This window comes from Balaenoptera acutorostrata, chromosome 12 (assembly GCF_949987535.1).
Source record: "Balaenoptera acutorostrata chromosome 12, mBalAcu1.1, whole genome shotgun sequence".
Taxonomy (NCBI): domain Eukaryota; kingdom Metazoa; phylum Chordata; class Mammalia; order Artiodactyla; family Balaenopteridae; genus Balaenoptera; species Balaenoptera acutorostrata.
In genome coordinates, this window is record NC_080075.1 from 62,553,173 (window position 1) to 62,572,492 (window position 19,320).

The 19,320-nt window shown below is 39.6% G+C and overlaps 1 protein-coding gene across 1 annotated transcript in view; it reads right to left on the reverse strand.

Annotated features, from left to right (window-relative positions):
* The window catches only part of ARHGEF33 (Rho guanine nucleotide exchange factor 33), a 73,970-nt gene that overhangs the window by 26,084 nt on the left and 28,566 nt on the right, over positions 1-19,320 (reverse strand). The window contains exons 5-10 of the mRNA XM_057557790.1: positions 11,990-12,154; positions 11,546-11,667; positions 10,516-10,658; positions 7,652-7,711; positions 6,599-6,823; positions 596-725 (exon numbers count right to left, since the gene is read on the reverse strand). Of these exons, the coding sequence (XP_057413773.1) occupies positions 596-725; positions 6,599-6,823; positions 7,652-7,711; positions 10,516-10,658; positions 11,546-11,667; positions 11,990-12,154 (845 nt within the window). The remainder of the gene's footprint in view (positions 1-595; positions 726-6,598; positions 6,824-7,651; positions 7,712-10,515; positions 10,659-11,545; positions 11,668-11,989; positions 12,155-19,320) is intronic.

Here is a 19,320-nt window from a genome sequence, read left to right on the forward strand (position 1 = left end):
TCTCAACAGAGAGGCAAGCAGAGCAAATCTGAGATGGAGGAGCGTTGTACCCTTGGGGCTAGCAAGCTGTTGTAACACATCACAGGCCCTCTGGAAGCACTGCACCACAACACAGGTGCACACACACACGACTCACACATCATCCAGGATCACATGAACAAATAATGAAAAGGGTCCAAGTTCATAGCTATATCAGCCCTGTATCATTTATCTAATGGCCACTTCAGACCTCCATTGCATCCATTCCCTGTACTTTCATGAGAAGTGATTCCAGGGGGTCTTCCAGGATCCCAGTGGAACATGCAGATGGCAACAGACAGGAATGCCTCCCTCACTGTAGCATTTTTTCCTCTTTTAGGTTCTTAACAGACAGGCCAGGGACACCGAAAACCCCAGAGACTACACTCATTTTCTTATCTGCTCAGAATCTAAATTTGAGACTTGCCAAGGGTTACCTGCTGTCACTGATATTCTCTTTTCAAAGACTATTTCTGGAACTCTTTACAGGTCCCAGAATTCCCAAAGTGGAAACAATAAACAACTTACCTTAAATTTTAATCAATCTGAAAAGCAAAGGCAATGAATACATGGATACCTTCTCTCTTTGGAATTCCTCTTTCCATCTGACCCCTGGAATGTTGCCTTGATCTTCAGGATCAGAGAGATGTTAATGACATATTTTCTTTCTGATTCAAGCAGTTCCAAAGCCACAGTCTGTCTTTTAGCTTTAAAAACAAACCAAGGAGGGAATTTTAGTTAACCACTCTTCCCTGAAACCCCATTAAATGTTAGAAAGCAATAAAGAGATATTGAAAGCAATATAAAGAGAAACCAACAAGTTTTTGGAAGATGTAAAACAGAATGGATGCATGTTTATTAATTCAGCAGAGTAAAGGGCACAAAACCCTTTACTTTGGTGTTTTCATCTGAGGGTGGGAAATCGGCTGAGAAGCAGAAAGGCTCAAGGATTGTAGGCACCAAGGCACCACTGAACGTACAAATAAGGGACAATGCTGTAAACAGGAGAAATAGTCTACATAAAGGGCAATTGAACCTCCAGCTCCCCATCCCCATGCCAGATGGTTCCTCATTTCCACCAGATGGGAAAGGAGAAAAATTAAACTAGAGAAGCCTGAGTCTCTGGTGTCTGAGCTAACATCAGACATAGTAGAGGGCAGAGTTGAGATGCTTAAATGAAAACAAAGGGACTCAGAGAAGGCTTGCATACGGAACAGTCAGACTCCTCTCAGCCTCTTCCGCTGCAGGTCCCAGAATGCCAGCAGCCAGACTTACACTGTCCAGGCAGGAGAGGGGAGGACCTTCCACTGGAGAAACTGAACTGCCCAAGTGAAAAAGATCTACAAACACTGACATAAAGAGGTCACCTATCAAAAAGGTAATTTGCCACCTGTTTAGCAGATAATGAAGCCCACTTATTGATAAGCTTAACCAACACAGAATTTTCAGGTTTTTTTAAATTTAGGGCCTTTTTCTTGGATATAAATAATTAGCTAAGAATCTTCAGACATTTAATCAATCTTACATCATAAAAGAAAGAGAAGGAAAAAGTATATACACATATTTTTAAAAGGAGGAGGGGGACTTCCCTGGTGGTCCAACGGTTAAGACTCCGTGCTCCCAATTCCGGGGGCCCGGGTTCGATCCCTGGTCAGGGAACTAGATCCCGCATGCCACAACTAAGAGCCCACGTGCCACAACTAAAGATCACGCATGCCACAACTAAAAGATCTCGCCAGCCACAACAAAGATCCCGTGTGCTGCAACTAAGAGCTGGAACAGCCAAATAAACAACAACAACAAAAATTTTTTAAAGGGACTTCCCTGGTGGTGCAGTGGTTAAGAATCTGCCTGCCAGTGCAGGGGACATGTGTCCAATCCCTGGTCCGGGAAGATCCCACATGCCATGGAGCAACTAAACCCATGCACTGCAACTACTGAGCCTGCGCTCTAGAGCCCTTGAGCCACAACTACTGAGCCCATGTGCCACAACTACTGCAGCCCTCGCACCTAGAGCCGGTGCTCCACAACAAGAGAAACCACCACAATGGGAAGCCTGCGCACCGCAAAGAAGAGTAGCCCCCACTCACCACAACTAGAGAAAGCCCATGTGCAGCAACAAAGACCCAATGCAACTAAGAATAAATAATAAATAAATAAATAAATGTGTGCTTTAAAAAAAAAAAAAGGAGGAACCGTGAATAAACAGAGACAATGCAGGAAACAAACGAAAACTTTAAAAAAAATCTTATGGTTAATATCCTCAAAGAGTTACCAGAAAAGTTCTAGCCATTTAATAATGACAGGACCCTATTTTTTAAAAAAGAACATTCCAAAAAAAGAAGAAACTTTTTGGCATTTTTTAAAAAAGATAAAAGAGTAGAAGATACAGTCAAGGAAATCTGCCCACCCACCTCCACTCTCCTCCCACCCCAAGAAAGAGACATACTGAAAAAGATGGTAACAGAGAAAATCAATCCAGGAGATCCAACATCAAATTAGTAGAAGTTTCAGAGGAAAGAAAGAAAATGAATGAGAAGATATTATCAAATTAAGAATAGAAAAAAAAAAAACCAAAAACCAGGACATGTATTTCCAGAAGAAAGGGCCCATTGCACTCAGTATAATTAATGAAAAAGACTCATATCATTGTAAGGTGTACCACATCACTGTGAAACTTTAGCACACCAAAGATAAAGAGAAGATCCTAAAAGTTACCAGAGAGAAAAATCAGGTAATGTGCAAAGGACTGGGGATCAGAATGGTATTCGACTTTTCATTAGCAACATTAGAAATTAGAAGACAATGGAACAATTGCTTCAAAATGGTGATGGAAAATGATTTTATATTCAGCTAAATAAACTATCAATGAATTACGTGGACGCTACCAGACTTTGTGTTCCATCAAAACAAGGAGTAGGGCTTCCCTGGTGGCGCAGTGGTTGAGAGTCTGCCTGCCAATGCAGGGGACACGGGTTCGAGCCCTGGACTGGGAAGATCCCACATGCCGCGGAGCAACTGGGCCTGTGAGCCACAATTACTGAGCCTGCGCGTCTGTAGCCTGTGCTCCGCAACAAGAGGGGCAGTGATAGTGAGAGGCCTGCACACCGCGATGAAGAGTGGCCCCTGCTTGCCGCAACTAGAGAAAGCCGTCGCACAGAAACGAAGACCCAACACAGCCATAAATAAATAAATAAATACTTTTTTAAAAAAAGTAAAAGTCTATAAAAAAAATTAAAAAAAAAAAAACAAGGAGTAAACCAAGAAACCAAGAAGGATATGCAAAAAACTCCACAAAACCCCAAATAGGGATCTAACATAGGAGAAATTTGAAGGAAATTCCCAGGAAGACTGAGAAGTCCCAGGAGGGCAGCAGTGCAATGAGCCAGCATGGAGTAGGATGACAGAGGTCTCCAGGGCAAATGCTTTTTTAAAAAAATGTAAATGATAGATTTTCTGTTACATTGCTAAGAAAAATTAAAGAAGACCTATATAAAAGGAGATACATACCATGTTCCTCAACTGGAACATCCATACTGTCAAGATGTCAATTCTCTACTAATCGGAATAAAAACAATATAGAGTCTAGAATTAGACCCACCCGTATATGATCACTTGACTTTCCCTATTCAGTTCAATGTGGAAAGGAAGGTATTTTCAATAAATGGAGCTGAAGCAGCTGAATAGCCATATGGGAAAAAAATGAACCTACACTCTCACCACACATCAAAATTTATTCAAGATAAGTCATAGACCTAAATGTGAAAGCTAAAACTATAAAGAGTTTATAAGAAAACATACTAGAATATCTTTATAACCTTAGAATAGGCAAAAAATTTCTTGGAAGGACGCATAAGTCACAAGCTATTTTAAAAGTTTAATATTGATAAATTGAACGTCATTAAAATTAAAAACATCTGTTATCGAAAGACTATTGAGAAAGTGAAAAGGTAAGCCAGAGAATGGTCTCAACATGTCTATCTGACAGAGAACTCATATTCAAAATATATTAAGAAAGCCTACTAATAGAGGATAAAAAGATAACCCAATTTAAAAGTTGGATAAAGGACTTAAATAAGTACTTCATAAAAGAAATTATACAAATAGCCAATAAGCATATGAAAAGATGCTCAACATCATTAGTCCTCAGGTAAGTGCAAGTTAAAACTACAATATGGGGACTTCCCTGGTGGCGCAGTGGTTAAGAATCCACCTGCCAATGCAGGGGACACGGGTTCAAGCCCTGGTCCGGGAAGATCCCACATGCCACGGAGCAACTAAGCCCCATGTGCCACAACTACTGAGCCTGCGCTCTAGAGCCCACGAGCCACAACTGCTGAGCCCGCATTCTTCAACTACTGAAGCCTGCGCACCTAGAGCCCATGCTTGGCAACAAGAGAAGCCACCGCAATGAGAAGCCCACACACCGCAACGAAGAGTAGCCCCCGCTTGCCGCAACCAGAGAAAGCCTGTGTGCAGCAATTAAGACTCAGTGCAGCCAAAAATAAATTAAAAAAAAAAAAACTACAGTATGATACACGGACACACCTACAAGAATGGTTCAAATTTAAAGGCTGGTCATACTAAATATTGAGAAGGATGTGAAGCAACTGGAACTTTCATTCATTGCTGGTAAGAGTATAAAATGTTCCAACCACTTTGGTAAACTGCTTGACAATTCCTTTTAAACTTAAACGTAATCCTATTCTATAATCTAGAGATTCCACTCCTATGTATACACCCAAGAGAAATGAGGGCATACACTAAAAACAAAAAAACAAAAAACCTGTACAGGAATATTCATGGCAGCTTTCTTTATAATAGCCCTAAACTGGAAACAATCCATATGTCCAGTATCAGGAGAATAGAAAAATTATGGTAAATTTATTCAATATGATTAATAAAAAGGAATAAACTACTGAATGAATTACATACAACACATTATGTTGAGAGAAAGAGGCCAGACACGAAAGACTATATATTGTAATATTCCATTTATATGGAGTCAAAAACAGACACAACTAATTTATGGTGACAAAAATCAGAGTAGTGGTTCTGTGGGTGGATATTGCCTGGAAAGGTGCATGCGAGAACTTTCTGGTGGTAATATTTCTATTATTAGAAATATTAATATATTTATTATATTATACAGGTCTGTATATCATGACCTGGGTAGTGATCACAAGGGAGACAGTGAACTTAAGCTTAAGCTTTGTGAATTTTACTCTGTGTAAATTAACCATCAATAAAGTACTGATAGAAAAATAGAAGCATGAACTCTTTTTAAAACATGGAAGCAGGGCTTCCCTGGTGGCGCAGTGGTTGAGAGTCTGCCTGCTAATGCAGGGGACGCGGGTTCGAGCCCTGGTCTGGGAAGATCCCACATGCCGCGGAGCGGCTAGGCCCGTGAGCCACAGCTGCTGAGCCTGCGCGTCTGGAGCCTGTGCCCCGCAACGGGAGGGGCCGCGATAGTGAAAGGCCCGCGCACCGCGATGAAGAGCGGTCCCCGTACCGCGATGAAGAGTGGCCCGCACTTGCCGTAACCAGAGAAAGCCCTCGCACGAACTGAAGACCCAACACAGCCAAAAATAAATAAATAAATAAATAAAGTAGCTATAAAAAAAAAAAAAAAAAAAAAAAAACATGGAAGCAAGCACCAGAAAAAACTGTCAAAAGAATTTAAAGTGGTTGTTATTGGTCTTCATAATAAACCTTTTAGCATTATTTAATTTTTCATGTATTTTATAATAAAAAAAATTTAAAAATTACCTCCCACAAAACAGAGGGATATGCCGTTGTCTGACATATATCAATAGTAAGTGCTCAGTGATGACTTACGATTTGAAGGAAAGGAAAGAGGGAAAAAAGGAGGAAGGGAGAACAGACCTTATTGCAGTGTTTGGTGTTTTGGTGGTGGACTCCTGATACAAGATTCGTATATTGAACATCCCCTATCACTGAATAAATAGATCACAAAATTCTGCCCTCTTCTCCACTAACCTTACGCCATTTTTACAAAGCACTACATTACTAAATGTCATGGATACCCAGAATCAAGGTGGTGGTCCCAGTTGGCCATGTGACCTCAGGTGAGTCCCTTCACCTCTAAAGACTTTAGTTTGTTCATCTCAAAAGGAAACCAGAGGGCTTCCCTGGTGGCGCAGTGGTTGAGAGTCTGCCTGCCAATGCAGGGGACACGGGTTCGAGCCCTGGTCTGGGAAGATCCCACATGCCGTGGAGCAACTGGGCCCGTGAGCCACAACTACTGAGCCTGCGCGTCTGGAGCCTGTGCTCCGCAACAAGAGAGGCCGCGACAGTGAGTGGCCTGCGCACCGCGATGAAGAGTGGCCCCCGCTCGCCGCAACTAGAGAAAGCCCTCGCACAGAAACGAAGACCCAACACAGCCAAAAAAATAAATAAAAATAAATAAAATAAATAATTAATTAATTAAAAAAAAAAAAAAAAAAGAAACCAGAGGCTGGGTGGTCTCATAGGTCCACTGCATCTAAATTGCAAGGATTCCAGTCCTTAGGTTTCCTTTTCTTTTCATTTTCAGCCTGCATAGCCCCTTGGGACTTACCAGCTAAAGAGGTTTCACATAAAATGTTTTCCAAGGAGCTGTGTCTGCCCTGGCCAGCTTCCTTGAGTTTATCTGGGTGGTCTTTCGTGACATATTCTTCACCCCATTCTTTACTATCCTTTGGCTGCCTCCACACACCAGGTGGAAGATGGCCCTTGTGTTGGATATCAGCCGAGAGGCAAGACTTAAGGTTTTCTTCTGCTTCTGGAGTTGTTGGGTTCATTCCTGAAAAATAACGTCTGCCATCAAGTTCTGATTGTTTAAAGATTATATTTGTTATGAACTCTTAAATATTATGCCTCTGCTTGGGTACAACTATCCCTTGAGGATTAAATATATCAATTAAGGATTAAAAGCCTCCACAATTGCAAAGCATCACCTTTCTCTGTTTGTGGTCTATGCTCTCACTCTTTGTACACAGTCTCTACTGAATAAGGACTTTAAAAAAATAAATTTATAAAATAATGTAACTAAGTTATAGTAGTATGTATTGACTCCTCATACCTGCTGCCTTTCAGGCGAGCACACCAGGGAAGAAAATACAGAAAGAGGAAGAAGAAGGTTGCCAAACACAACGTCTTATTTTGGAATTTGTCCTTCTTGGCCCTAATGATGGTAAGTTTCCCAAAGGCAGGAGGAAGGGAGGGAGGGAAGATGAAATAATTTATAAAATTCTGGTGAATTATCTCTTAAATAAACAACTTTTAAATTACATAAACTATAAGGTGTGTGGTCCACAGAACACTTATGTCATGCTACCTACACCTGTGAGTTCTCAGCAAGTGTAAATTCATTGGTAACTAAAATGAGCCTGAAGGAACCAAGAATACTGGTTTTGTCTTAAACTTCTCTGCCCCTTCTCTCTCTTTGGGTTTAACCGAGTCACCAACCTAGTCCAGCACACGTCTTGGAATCTTAGTAACCATAGTGCTTTACCTCGCTTGGGTTCTTTCATGCCTGGTTTGAGACTTAGGGAGTAGAAGCAGGGAAGGTAGAAGAAGGGAAAGGGGGGAATTGCTAGAAGAAAAGAGAAGTCAGAGAAGAGCCACTCACCAGGACCCATCATTCCCTTCACATTGCTATCTCCTACATGCATGGATCTGGCCTCTTGAGCTGCAGAAGAAGGAAAGCTTTCAGTCAGTATTCATTTCACTCACGTAGACTGGCACCTTCTATGAGCTAGGAACTGGGATAGACTCACAGAGCTTACCTTTGACTGGGGGAGCCAGAGCAGTTAAAAAAGAAAAAAGAGAATTACAATATAGTATGACAAGTACTATTTTCCCATTTCTAAAAAGATATAATAAGTGGTACTTAACTCATAGATAACCCTAAGAATTAAATCAGGTAACATTTCTAAACTGCACACAGCAAGAGTTAATTATCGTGTAACTATGATGGTGAGGATGGTAATGCTGAGCAGAGCCAGAACGATGCTTTCAAAATGTAACGCAGACCCTGTCAAGCCTCTGCTTAGCCCTCCAACAGCTTCCCATTTCAGTGCAAAGGCCAAAGATCTTAGATTGATCTTAAGGCCCTGAAATATCTGCCCCCCTCCCCTGCCTGATATTTTTCTTTCTTTAAAAAAAAAAAAAAAAAACCCACATCTCCTATTGTCTCCCTGTTCATTCTGCTTTAGCCCCACTGGTCTTCTTGCCATTGCTTGGGCACATCAGTTATGTTCCTACCAGGACCTTGGGGCTGTTCCCTTCCCTCCACCCGAGATCCATAAACTAACTTTCTCACTTCCTTCAGGTCTTTACCTGGCACCCTCTCTAAAATTACACCTGTGTTTCCTTATTTGTCATCTTATCACATCTAACATACTACATATTTTATTTGTCTTGTTCATTGTCTGCTTCCTTCAGAACAAGAACTCCAAGAGGGAAGGAATTTTTGTTGTTTTGTTCATTATGACATCCCCCCACCTAAATCAGTGCCTGGGGTGGATGGATGGATAGAAGGAAGGGTAGTGGGACGGCTACACCTTGACTGCAACCTCATGAGAGACCTTGAGCCAGAGGCACCCAGTGCACAGATTCCTAACTCAGAAAAACTGACATAATGAATGTTTGCTATTTTAAGATACTGAATTCGGGGTCAGTAGATAACAATGGCACCATTTTATAATTAACAGTGGGTAAGCCAACCCCTTCTAAAAGTTTGGTCCTTTGACCCTGAGTTTTAACATAACGTACCACCAGTCGTACCCAGGATGTCTTACTACGGCACATTATCCCCAAATTTCTGTAGCATCTCAGTAGAATAAACTATGTTATATAAGCCATACCCATATAACAAGGAAGAAAGGAGAATTTGCCACCAAACAGCGAGTTTAAATCCACCTGGGCACTTTGCAAATATAACTTTTAATCTTTTATCTTGTGAACATGGTCAGCTGCCCCAGACTTGACATTGATCTGACCTCTACCTTCCAAGCCCATTCTGTATTCTTCCCTAACAAGATCATCCTTTTATGTCGTGCTCTCTATGACACGGAGCAAAGAAAGTAGGACGACCCGTGATGAACCCACTCCCCAGATGGATCAAATGAGTTTTCCCAGGCTGTACCTATTGAGTCTCTAAAATAACTACTCAGATGGGTAAAAACTAAAAATAAAAAAGCAAATCTGTACTTGGAAGTTAATACCTATTAAAAGCCACTTGAGGGGCTTCCCCGGTGGCGCAGTGGTTGAGAATCTGCCTGCCAATGCAGGGGACACGGGTTCGAGCCCTGGTCTGGGAAGATCCCACATGCCGCGGAGCAACTAGGCCCGTGAGCCACAGCTACTGAGCCTGCGCGTCTGGAGCCTGTGCTCCGCAACAAGAGAGGCCGCGATAGTGAGAGGCCCGCGCACCGCGATGAAGAGTGGCCCCCACTTGCCACAACTGGAGAAAGCCCTAGCACAGAAACGAAGACCCAGCACAGCCAAAAATAAATAAATAAAAATAATAAAAAAAAAAAAAAAAAAAAAAAAAAAAAAAAGCCACTTGATTAGGAGTTTTAAATTCAGTTATCCAAAGCACATTTATTGTCTTTGAATATATGAGCCACATTGTTTCTTAAGCCGTAAGGGTAGAAAACCACCAGTCCTGCCCTTGAGGAGCTTACAGTTGATCTAGAAGTCATTGAGCCTCTTTTGGAGACTTTCGACATGAGACCAGAATAAAAGGAAAATTCATCCAATGTTAATATCTACATTCATGCTCCTTCGTAGAAGGTGCTTGCTAGACATTGCTGAGGATACAAAGATGTAGCAAACATGTAATCGAACATGGTTAACAACATCACTTGGAAAGCCAGTCTCTTCAGTACTGCCACATGCAATTATTTTCTAACATCTGTTCCATCATCCCAGATCAGGGATGTGCCTGTGGCTGTTTCAGCCCACAAACAAAACCAGATCAGTTTTCCAGACAAAGGGGAGTACAGAGTTAGACTGTCGCTGACATCACTGCCTGCCAGTTAGCGCAGATATGAATTTCTCATATCCGTGAAAAACTTGGCTGAAAAAAAAAAGGAGAACACACGATTTTATGTCTATGCAGAGAGACAAGGGTTGAGAATAATGTAGAAAAGAAAACAATTTATTAGGGTGAATAATTTTTAAAATTTTTTCTCCTATGGCTGGTATAGTATTATTGTGCGATAAGTTATTTCCAATCCATTTGAAACTTAGAATACCCAGATTAGTATTTTCCCCCAAAAGAAAATCTTTTAAAATTGGGCAAACTCTTCCCCATCTCTTAGATCCCCTGGATTCTTCTACATTCCAGTTACAAAAGGAAAAATTCTGAGCAATACACCATTTTCCTCTAATAAGCATGGATGATGTAAGCCTATTCCCAATGTTACTTAAGCCCTAGGAACCACGGAAGAACTACTTGGCTAATTCAGTGTGATGCGTGAACTGTACCTTTTTCATAGGCCTGAGAAGGCAAAAGGTTTGTAAAGTCTTCACTTGGAAGAACAGGTTCAGGGATGTTGATGGAACGGAAAGGACTTCCTTGTGCTTGAGCAGGTCCGGCCTGTGAGCCATGTTCTTCTTTTTGAGTTTTCCTAAGGAAGGAAAACAAAGGATCTTAATACATGATGGGGTAAGAAGAGAGTAAGTTCAGAATAGGTCAAGAAAATTTCTGAACCCTACAAAATTGCTGTTTTTATAAATTAAAAACAGTTAAATACTAGCAATTCGCATGATTCATTACCAAAGCTGGAGAAAAAATATCAAACATCTACAAATCACCTTCTAATTGTAATATCTATATTCTTATTTTTCTGTTACTGGCTTCCCTGTGGTCAGGATCTTCACAGAGTTTACAGCGGTGTCAATTTGCTTGGGATGATTTACATTCTCTTCACAAACCAACACAAAGGTAGCAGGAAGGAGCAGGTCCTCAACTGAAAACAATGAACCATTCTCCAGGGTCACACAAATATTATTTCTATTTTAAATCTGATAATATTAAAACATGTAACAATGAAGATTATGTCTGTTTAGTGGTGAAGCTTTACTTGATTCAACCTGGTTGAGATATTGTTTAACATAAATTTAGTTTCAATGGTCAAAGTCAAATAATAGTATTAGAGAAATTTCAGAAAACTAATAAAGAAGGAAAATCACTGGTGACCCCACTATCTTAACACAGTCATAATTTAAATATATCTTTCTAGTTGTTATTTTACATGTTTTTACAGTTGAAATCAAATTCTACATGGCACTTTACATCCCTTTCATTTAACTTCCTATTGTATTAAATGCGTTTTCTATTACCATTCATTTTTAGTATTAACCAACTTTTATGCTGTATAACCTCCATCACATGCTGGCCCATGGAGCCCAGTGGCCAGCTGTACACCAAGAGTGGGGAAGGTGTTCCTGGTGCCTTTGTACAAGCCATTGCTTATGGGTTTGCCTTTGGTCAATTTTTTGGTCAGACACTCACTTGGCTTTAACTTTTCGAGATTCTCTTCGCTTCTCCTGTTGAAGCTGTTCAATTTTCTGTTGCATTTCTTCTTGTTTGGAAGTGATGGCCTGGATCATTGACATGGCATTGCTCAGCTCTTCCTAAAAAATAAGAATTGACATGTATTTAACCTGGTATATGAAGTAAAAGTATATAACATGATATCTAGTACACAGTAAGCTTTTAATACATACTTGTTGAATCAATGAATGAGAGATAACAATTTTACTTCTGTTGTAGCTTCTAATTTTAACACAGAGATCCAAGAAAGTAAAACATGATATAGATATTTTTCCATGAAAATTAGTGAATGGGTCAGAGGAATACTCTTGTATTTGGTTGCTAGGCAAAAAGGCAAGTTTTCTACTTCTGTTACTAAGACCAGGAATCTCTCTTCAGCAGGGAAATAGAAGAGGGGCCCACCTTAAAATAGTTCAATGAATTCTTCATCTCAGTAACTTTTTCTTCCATGGAACATCTGCAACTCTTAACCTTCTCTTCCAAAGCATATTCTCCATGTTGAATTCTTGACAGTTCTTGCATTGCTTCTGTGAAGCCAGTTTTGAGTTCAGAGGCTAGAGCCTGCAACTAAATAATACACAAAGAGTGAATTCAGTTTGCTATAAATTATTATAAATGGTATCACTGACACTTCGGACATTTCTCTTGTTTGAGAAACCAGGCGCTTGAACATGTGCAGAACTCATTTACTAGAAGACTAAAGTTTGGACAACTTAAGGAAACCTTGGCCCCATTCATCTAGGAAAAAGAGGATCTTCTTTATATCACACATGCTGAAGTTTGATAGTGACAAGAAAGCAAGCAATTTTAATTAAGTTGGCAAGCGCTTTTGCAAGCTACTATTTATTCTCACACTTTTGATTAAAAAGAGATTTACTTGAAAAGCAACATATGCATGTGAAAGACAGTGTTGATCTATAACTCTTCAAATTCCATGAAAGAAGGGATGTTGAAGAAATTCAGATATTTTTTCCTTAAAAAATGAAACGATAAAAAGAGTAATAATTAAGCATAATATTTCTTTGAAAGGGAATAAGTTGTTTTTTTTTTTAAAATATTCTTGGATGATATCATGGAAAAGGAGATAATGGTATTTCCAGTGGCAGGAAATAGCTGCAACAGTAGAAGTTCAGAACATTGATAGTGATGTGAATCATCTTCAGCCATCAAGCCCAGTTGTGTAGGAATGCACACTGGATTTTTATTGTCAACTTCCAACCATGAAAAGGGTGTCAATTTTGGAGTCAGATAGGGTATAAATCCTAGCACTCTCCTACAAGTACTAAAACCTCAGGCAAGTTCGTTAACCTCTTTGTAGCAGTTTCCTCATTCATAAAATAGCTGTGATAACATTTCACTAGGCTGTCTGAGAATTAAATGAGTAAATGTAGGTAAGGTGCCTGCCACAGCATATATGCTTGGTACATAAAATGTGTTCAAGAAATTTTAATTCTTTTCCCCCTTTAAGTAGCAAGTCAGAAAGTTAAGCACAAACAGAAATGTGGAGAAAATGGAGCACTTCTAAAGTTCAGTTTTATTTATTGAATAAATGAAAAAAGCATTTTCAACAGACAGAAAGTTAAGATAATAATAACAATAAGATAATAATAACATTACTTTCATGATATTTATGATCTTACACTCTGCTAAGCAGAGGAATGCTTAGCTCCAGATTGCTTTTTACAACAGAACTTTTTAGAAGGTTTATTCTACAATTAGAAGTATCCACCAAGTATGCTTAATTTAAAGGGATGGAAATTAAAGTCCAGGTACCTTAACAAAATTTCTTCAAATGTGTATTTCTAAACATTTTTAGAATCTGATTATCCTAATGGTTCCAACTTGCAGTGGCATCTCCAATTATAAAATGACTTACTCTCCTACACCGTATTTTCAAAATATAGGGTTTTATGGTTCACTGTGCTTCATAAAGTTTTCTTTCGAGGGCTAGGAGGAGGAGGGGGAAATAAGAGGAACCAAAGAGATCATTCTGAGGGAAAAAGCATGCCCTGTCAAGTGTTTGGAGCTGAAAGATTGGGAAACAACATGAGCAATCTGTTTTTCATTCCAGTCATTTTTAATTTTAATCTCTGTGATGGATTTCGGCACATGTCCCAATTCAGTTGTCATGATGGATTAAATCACCAGATCAACTACATTTGATCTGGTAATTTTCATTATATAAATTCATCTTCTGTGAGCAAAATGAAATCGATGGCCATATAAAATCAAAGCAAAACCTAGGCAAGTTTTAAAATTGAAGGAAGGAAACCTGACATTCACTCACATTTCCTGCTTGGAAAAAAAAAAGGGAACCACTTTCCAACAGAAATAGGTTTCATTTTCACTGCTCCCTTAGGTGGATGTGTGGAGTTTTCCCCAGGAGGCAAAAGGAAGCAGCAGGGTCCTGGGGAAAGGATTTTCCTCACCTGTAGAACCCCAGTTCTCAAAAAATTAAGAACTATCAATACATTTCACTAACAGCCAGGTTGTATAGGGACTTTGGGAATTCTGAAACCATTTAGAGCTATGAGCCCATTTCCTTTCCATGTATTACTTTGAGCTCCCTAGATACCTGCCACTGAAGTAACACTACTGCTTTATAAACAGCTTCACAACCACTGATCAGCCAGGAAACGGATGCCATAGTGAATACAATCACACACCTGAGACAACAGGTCATTTTTAAGGTGCTTGGGGCTCTTAAAATCTTTAGCTGCTACAGACTGGTTTTCTGGTACCAACTGGCCGTTCATTTGTGAATAAAAAAGTACTCTGCAGACATGGGCTTCTCTTTTTTCTGTTCTCTCTGCAGCTTTCTTATTTGACAGCCCGCAGCCCACCCCCAGGATTAGAAATGGGTGTCTACCTTGTTCTCCAGCGAGTTGAACACGTTCCTCATCTCGTTGATTTTTTCATGAAGCTGCTCTAGAGAGGTTATGATCCCTCCATCCTGCCGCTGGAGGCGGGCTCCCACTGGAGGCAGGTGCAGGGAAGACTTGTACTTCGAAGCCTACGGTCCACAGAGGGCATCTTAGGCTCAAAGAAATAGGGGAGGGGAGTCCGAATTCTTCCTATTTCATGCTCTTAATTTCTGTTTCTCAATTTCTTTTACTTTCTTGGCTTCTTAACTCTTCTCAAGGTGAATTTTAGTCAATGTCTTCCCATTTTTTTTCCACCAAAGATTCCCTCAAACTAAATTTTCATAAATTATGTAAGTTGTTCCAACTTGTTTTTTACACAGACTTCTCTCTCCTTCCTTTCTGTCCCATTATTAAGGTCAGAAGGCTGCTATGAAGCAAATTCAGGGACTGGGCCTGTGCCTTGAGAACTCTGCAAAGTCATAAATGTCAAGATTTGAGAAATCTCCGCAAGGTATGCCAAATTCCTGCAACACCTGACTAAAGGCTCTACAGGAGCAAAAACCCAGGTATTTTGAAGTAGCACATGACGGCAAGGATGGCAAGGTAACTACTTTGGCTTCCCCCTAAATTGGGGCGGCTACAGAAGGAACAGGTTCTTTCTGCCAGCTGCCACTTCCTAATTGTAGGCCTCTATTAATCCAACGCAACAAATTAATCCATTGCAATTAATTTAATGCAGTGATTTAAAACACAAAGTAGGTGAGTCATTTGAATAGTCAAGAGTAAATTTCCCAAATCTACTCCTCTACATTCCCTGCAGAAGTTGATCCTTAAAGTCATTCTTACAGGGCACTATTGAGGCTGCTATGAAGCCCAGTGGGCTGGAAATTTATCTTATCCGTCCTTGGATGCACCACAGGTCTAGCAGAGTTAACCTCTCTGGAGTTAGAAGAAGATTCCTCAATGGTAAAAGGAGACTGAGGCTCAAACAGGGCTTAGAAATCCTAGAAAATGTTCAATGGCAGTTTTGATGATGAAACCTATTACTGCAGGACTGGTTCCCATAGTTTTTCAGTTAGAGTTTCTTTGGGTACATAACTCATTTTCTTAAATTGTTTTCATTACAGAGAAAAATAAAGAAGTAAAAAGAGAATCACCCCAAATCTCATTAATATAACCATTAACATTTTGGCATATTTCCTTGTAATTTGTGCTATGAATATAAATGCAGATATTTATATTGTTGAAATCACACTAAAGATATATTTAGATTCTGCCCTCCCTTTTTTTTTTTTTTGGCTAACATTCTTATAAGTCCTTTCCCTTAGCCTTCAAATTTTTTTTCTAAGTAGGTATTTTTAATGGCTATATAATATTCCATCCTACAGATGCGCCAGAGTTTACCTACCCATTCACCCTTGTTGGAAATTTTTGTTGTTTGTAATTTTTCAATATAAAATAATGCATTGGAATAGAATGCTTTTTATTTAAAGATTTGTATGTATTTCAGGTTATTTCCTTAGGATAAATTCCTAAATATGAAATTACTGTGAGTCAAAGGATGTTAGGTTGTATTGACCCAAAGGGCAATCTACCGTATTAGAAGGAGACAACGTATTTAATTAATTAATAATTATACAAAATATATTTGACCAGAGGGTTTGAAAAGTTGTAACAATATGGTTGTATATTCTTAGAAACATGCTGTATGATGTGCAACGTCCTAAATTAGTGTATTTGGAGAAACATGTCTCGGACAAGATGTATGAAACATAGGTAGTATAATTGGTGGAAGCTGAAGAGTCTACATTGCTAAGGCTACAAGTGAGGCAAAATCACAGCTGGAGTTCAAATCATTAGTGTGAGGGTTGAGCTAGAAATAAATTGCGCAGTTGCCACATCTGTTGCCTTAACTGGGGACCCCCGACCCCCACTTCTCATGTTAATGGAATCATAATTTTAAAATACATATTCAAAATGAAGTAATCAAGGCTGAAGCAACACAGTGTGACTATGGAAGAGAGATTGGGGTGGACTTTGAGAGGGCTATGTGCAGTGGACCAAGGACAAGAAGGAAAGGGGACAGACTTGGATTCAAATAAAAGGAAGTATACTAAGCTAAGGAGCAATCAGCGTGTCCACACTGATTCACCTGGTCCACAGTAATTCTACCTGGGATGAACTGCGAGATGGTAGTGCTCATTCTCCTGTTGGCTTCTGTGACCTGATTTAGGTCATGGTGCCTTACTGTTACCAAGTAGGTAACATCCATCGAAAGAACAGGGAACCAATTTGGGGTACAAACATTTTAACACTTTTACTGCATTTTAACTATTAATTTTCATAAAAGGTTCCACCAATTTACACACACAGTCATCAGATCTAAATACTATTAATTATTGTATTATTTGCTAATTAGGTAGTCAAAAACTAATACTCCTTGTTTTAATCATTGTTTCTTTGAGCTTCAACCTTTTCTTCCATTTATTAGCCGTCTGTAATCTTACTTTGGGAAATTACGTTCTTTGCCCGTATTCTACCAGGGTTTCAGAAGCTCTCTTTTTATTAATTCTATGAACTATTTATACATCATTAAACCTCTGTAATATTTTGGTAGGAATTTTTCCAATTTTGTTATTTGTCTCTGAATTTGTTGAAAATATTTTTACATTGGGAAAATTTTTAATTGTGATGTGCTGAACTCTCTAACCTTTCCCTTGTGATTTCTTCCAGTGCTTTTTTACTTAAAAAGACGTTTCACATCCAGAGACAAAATAAATATTCACTAATTCTAAACTTTTATGGCTTTTAAAAATATTTAATCCTTTCATCCACTTTTGAGTTTATTTTATTTTATTTTATTTTTTTAAACACAAAACATTTTTTAGTTAAGAAAACTAAAACTAAAACTAAACTAAACTAAACTAAAAATAAAAAAGCAAATCTGTACTTTGTAACCAAAGAAGCGCACGCATTTCTCTTGACAAAGATATTCGGACAGGCCCAGGATCTGGAGTTGCGACAGCAAGTTCGTAAAGGCAGAAAAAGTGGCTCCCGATCGAACACGTATTTTTCAAGCTGAGAGAGACCACCACCACCGTGGCATGCCGGAGGACTCAGAGATGTCGCCTGGCGGGTGACAGAATGGCTCTCCGACAAAAGACAGCAGTACGGAAAACAGCACGGAAGTCCCTCAAAACACTGCACACAAAACTACCATGCGACCCAGTAACTCCACTAAGTGCCCACGGAGGAGGTAAAGAAGACATGTAACATGTCTATCTGTATCAACACCTATACCTATGTAGCTATAGGTACGGACAGACTGTTAGCGCTCTCTGTGTCCGTACGTCTATATCTATGAGGAGAGAGAGAGAAACAGAGAGGGAGAGAGAGACAAACAGAGAGAGAGAGCCAGAGAGAAACCGAGAGGGAGAGAGAGAAACCGAGAGGGAGAGAGAGAGAAACAGAGAGGGAGGGAGAGAGAAACAGAGAGGGAGAGAGAGACAGAGAGAGAGAGAGAGAGAGACACAGAGCGAGAAACAGAGAGGGAGAGAGAGACAAACAGAGAGAGAGAGCCAGAGAGAAACAGAGAGGGAGAGAGAGAAACCGAGAGGGAGAGAGAGAGAAACAGAGAGGGAGGGAGAGAGAAACAGAGAGAGAGAGAGAGACAGAGAGAAACAGAGAGGGAGAGAGAGAAACAGAGAGGGAGCTTGAGTTTATTTTGATTAGAGTATGAATTGAGAATCACTTCTTTCTTTTGCAAAGAACCAGACAATTTTCCAAATACCATTTGGCCCCAGCCTAAATGACTGCATCAGACCTCTTGGCTCAAAGCAATATATACATCTCACGATATTCATTCATTCATTCAACTAATATTTATTGAATATGTCTTGTATTCCAGGCACTATACTTTATTCTGAGAGTTCCACAGAGAGCAAAATGTACTAATCCCTGCCCTTGGAGCTTACATTCTAGAGAAGGAGACAGACAGTTAAAAAATAAATAAGCAAGTTAATATTTACTATAATGTCAGGTAGGGATGGGGGGGTCTATTGGGAAAATAAAATAAGGAGATAGAAAATGGCTGAAATGTCATATGTTGCTTCAACTTTCGATGTCACAGGGTTTTTTTGTTTTTTAATATTTATTTATTTATTTATTTTGGCTGTGCCGGGTCTTAGTTGCGGCATGCTGACTTCTTTTTTTTTTTTTTTTTTTTTTCATGCTGACTTCTTCGTTGCAGCATGCATGTGGGATCTAGTTCCCTGACCAGGGATGGAACCCAGGCCTCCTGCATTGGGAGCGCAGTCTTACCCACTGGACCACCAGGAAGTCCCAACACTTCAACTTTCATATTTTGCTCTCCCTTTTTAGTATAGATTGTATCTATTATAGTTAATTTCTCCCTGCATCCCTCCTTCCTCTTCCTCTTCTTCTTTCTTTACTTCTCCTCCTTCATCTTCTTTTGGTTAAATGTTGCTTGCAGTAAACAGACTTGGACTTAGGAGACATTCTTTTAAAACAAGGATGGGGTTATAATCACAGCATCACAGAGGTCATATAGGCCAACTTCACTTCTACTGCTTCATTTGTTCCTCTGTGAACAGATGTACTTGGATTTGTGACACAATAAGAGAATGAGGCCACCCCCACTGCAGCTATATTTAGCCAACATTCAGGGAGTGACCTACATAAAATCTATAATAGACTTTAAATCATACCTGAGTTTAAAGAGATAGTCACACTCATTCAAATGCCATACAAAGGTCAGATGTTAACAGAGGGGAGGTGGGCGGGGAAGGCTTTTGGAGGTCTTGGACAAGTAAAGCATCAAATCAGCACTGAGTGAAGACTCACTCTGGT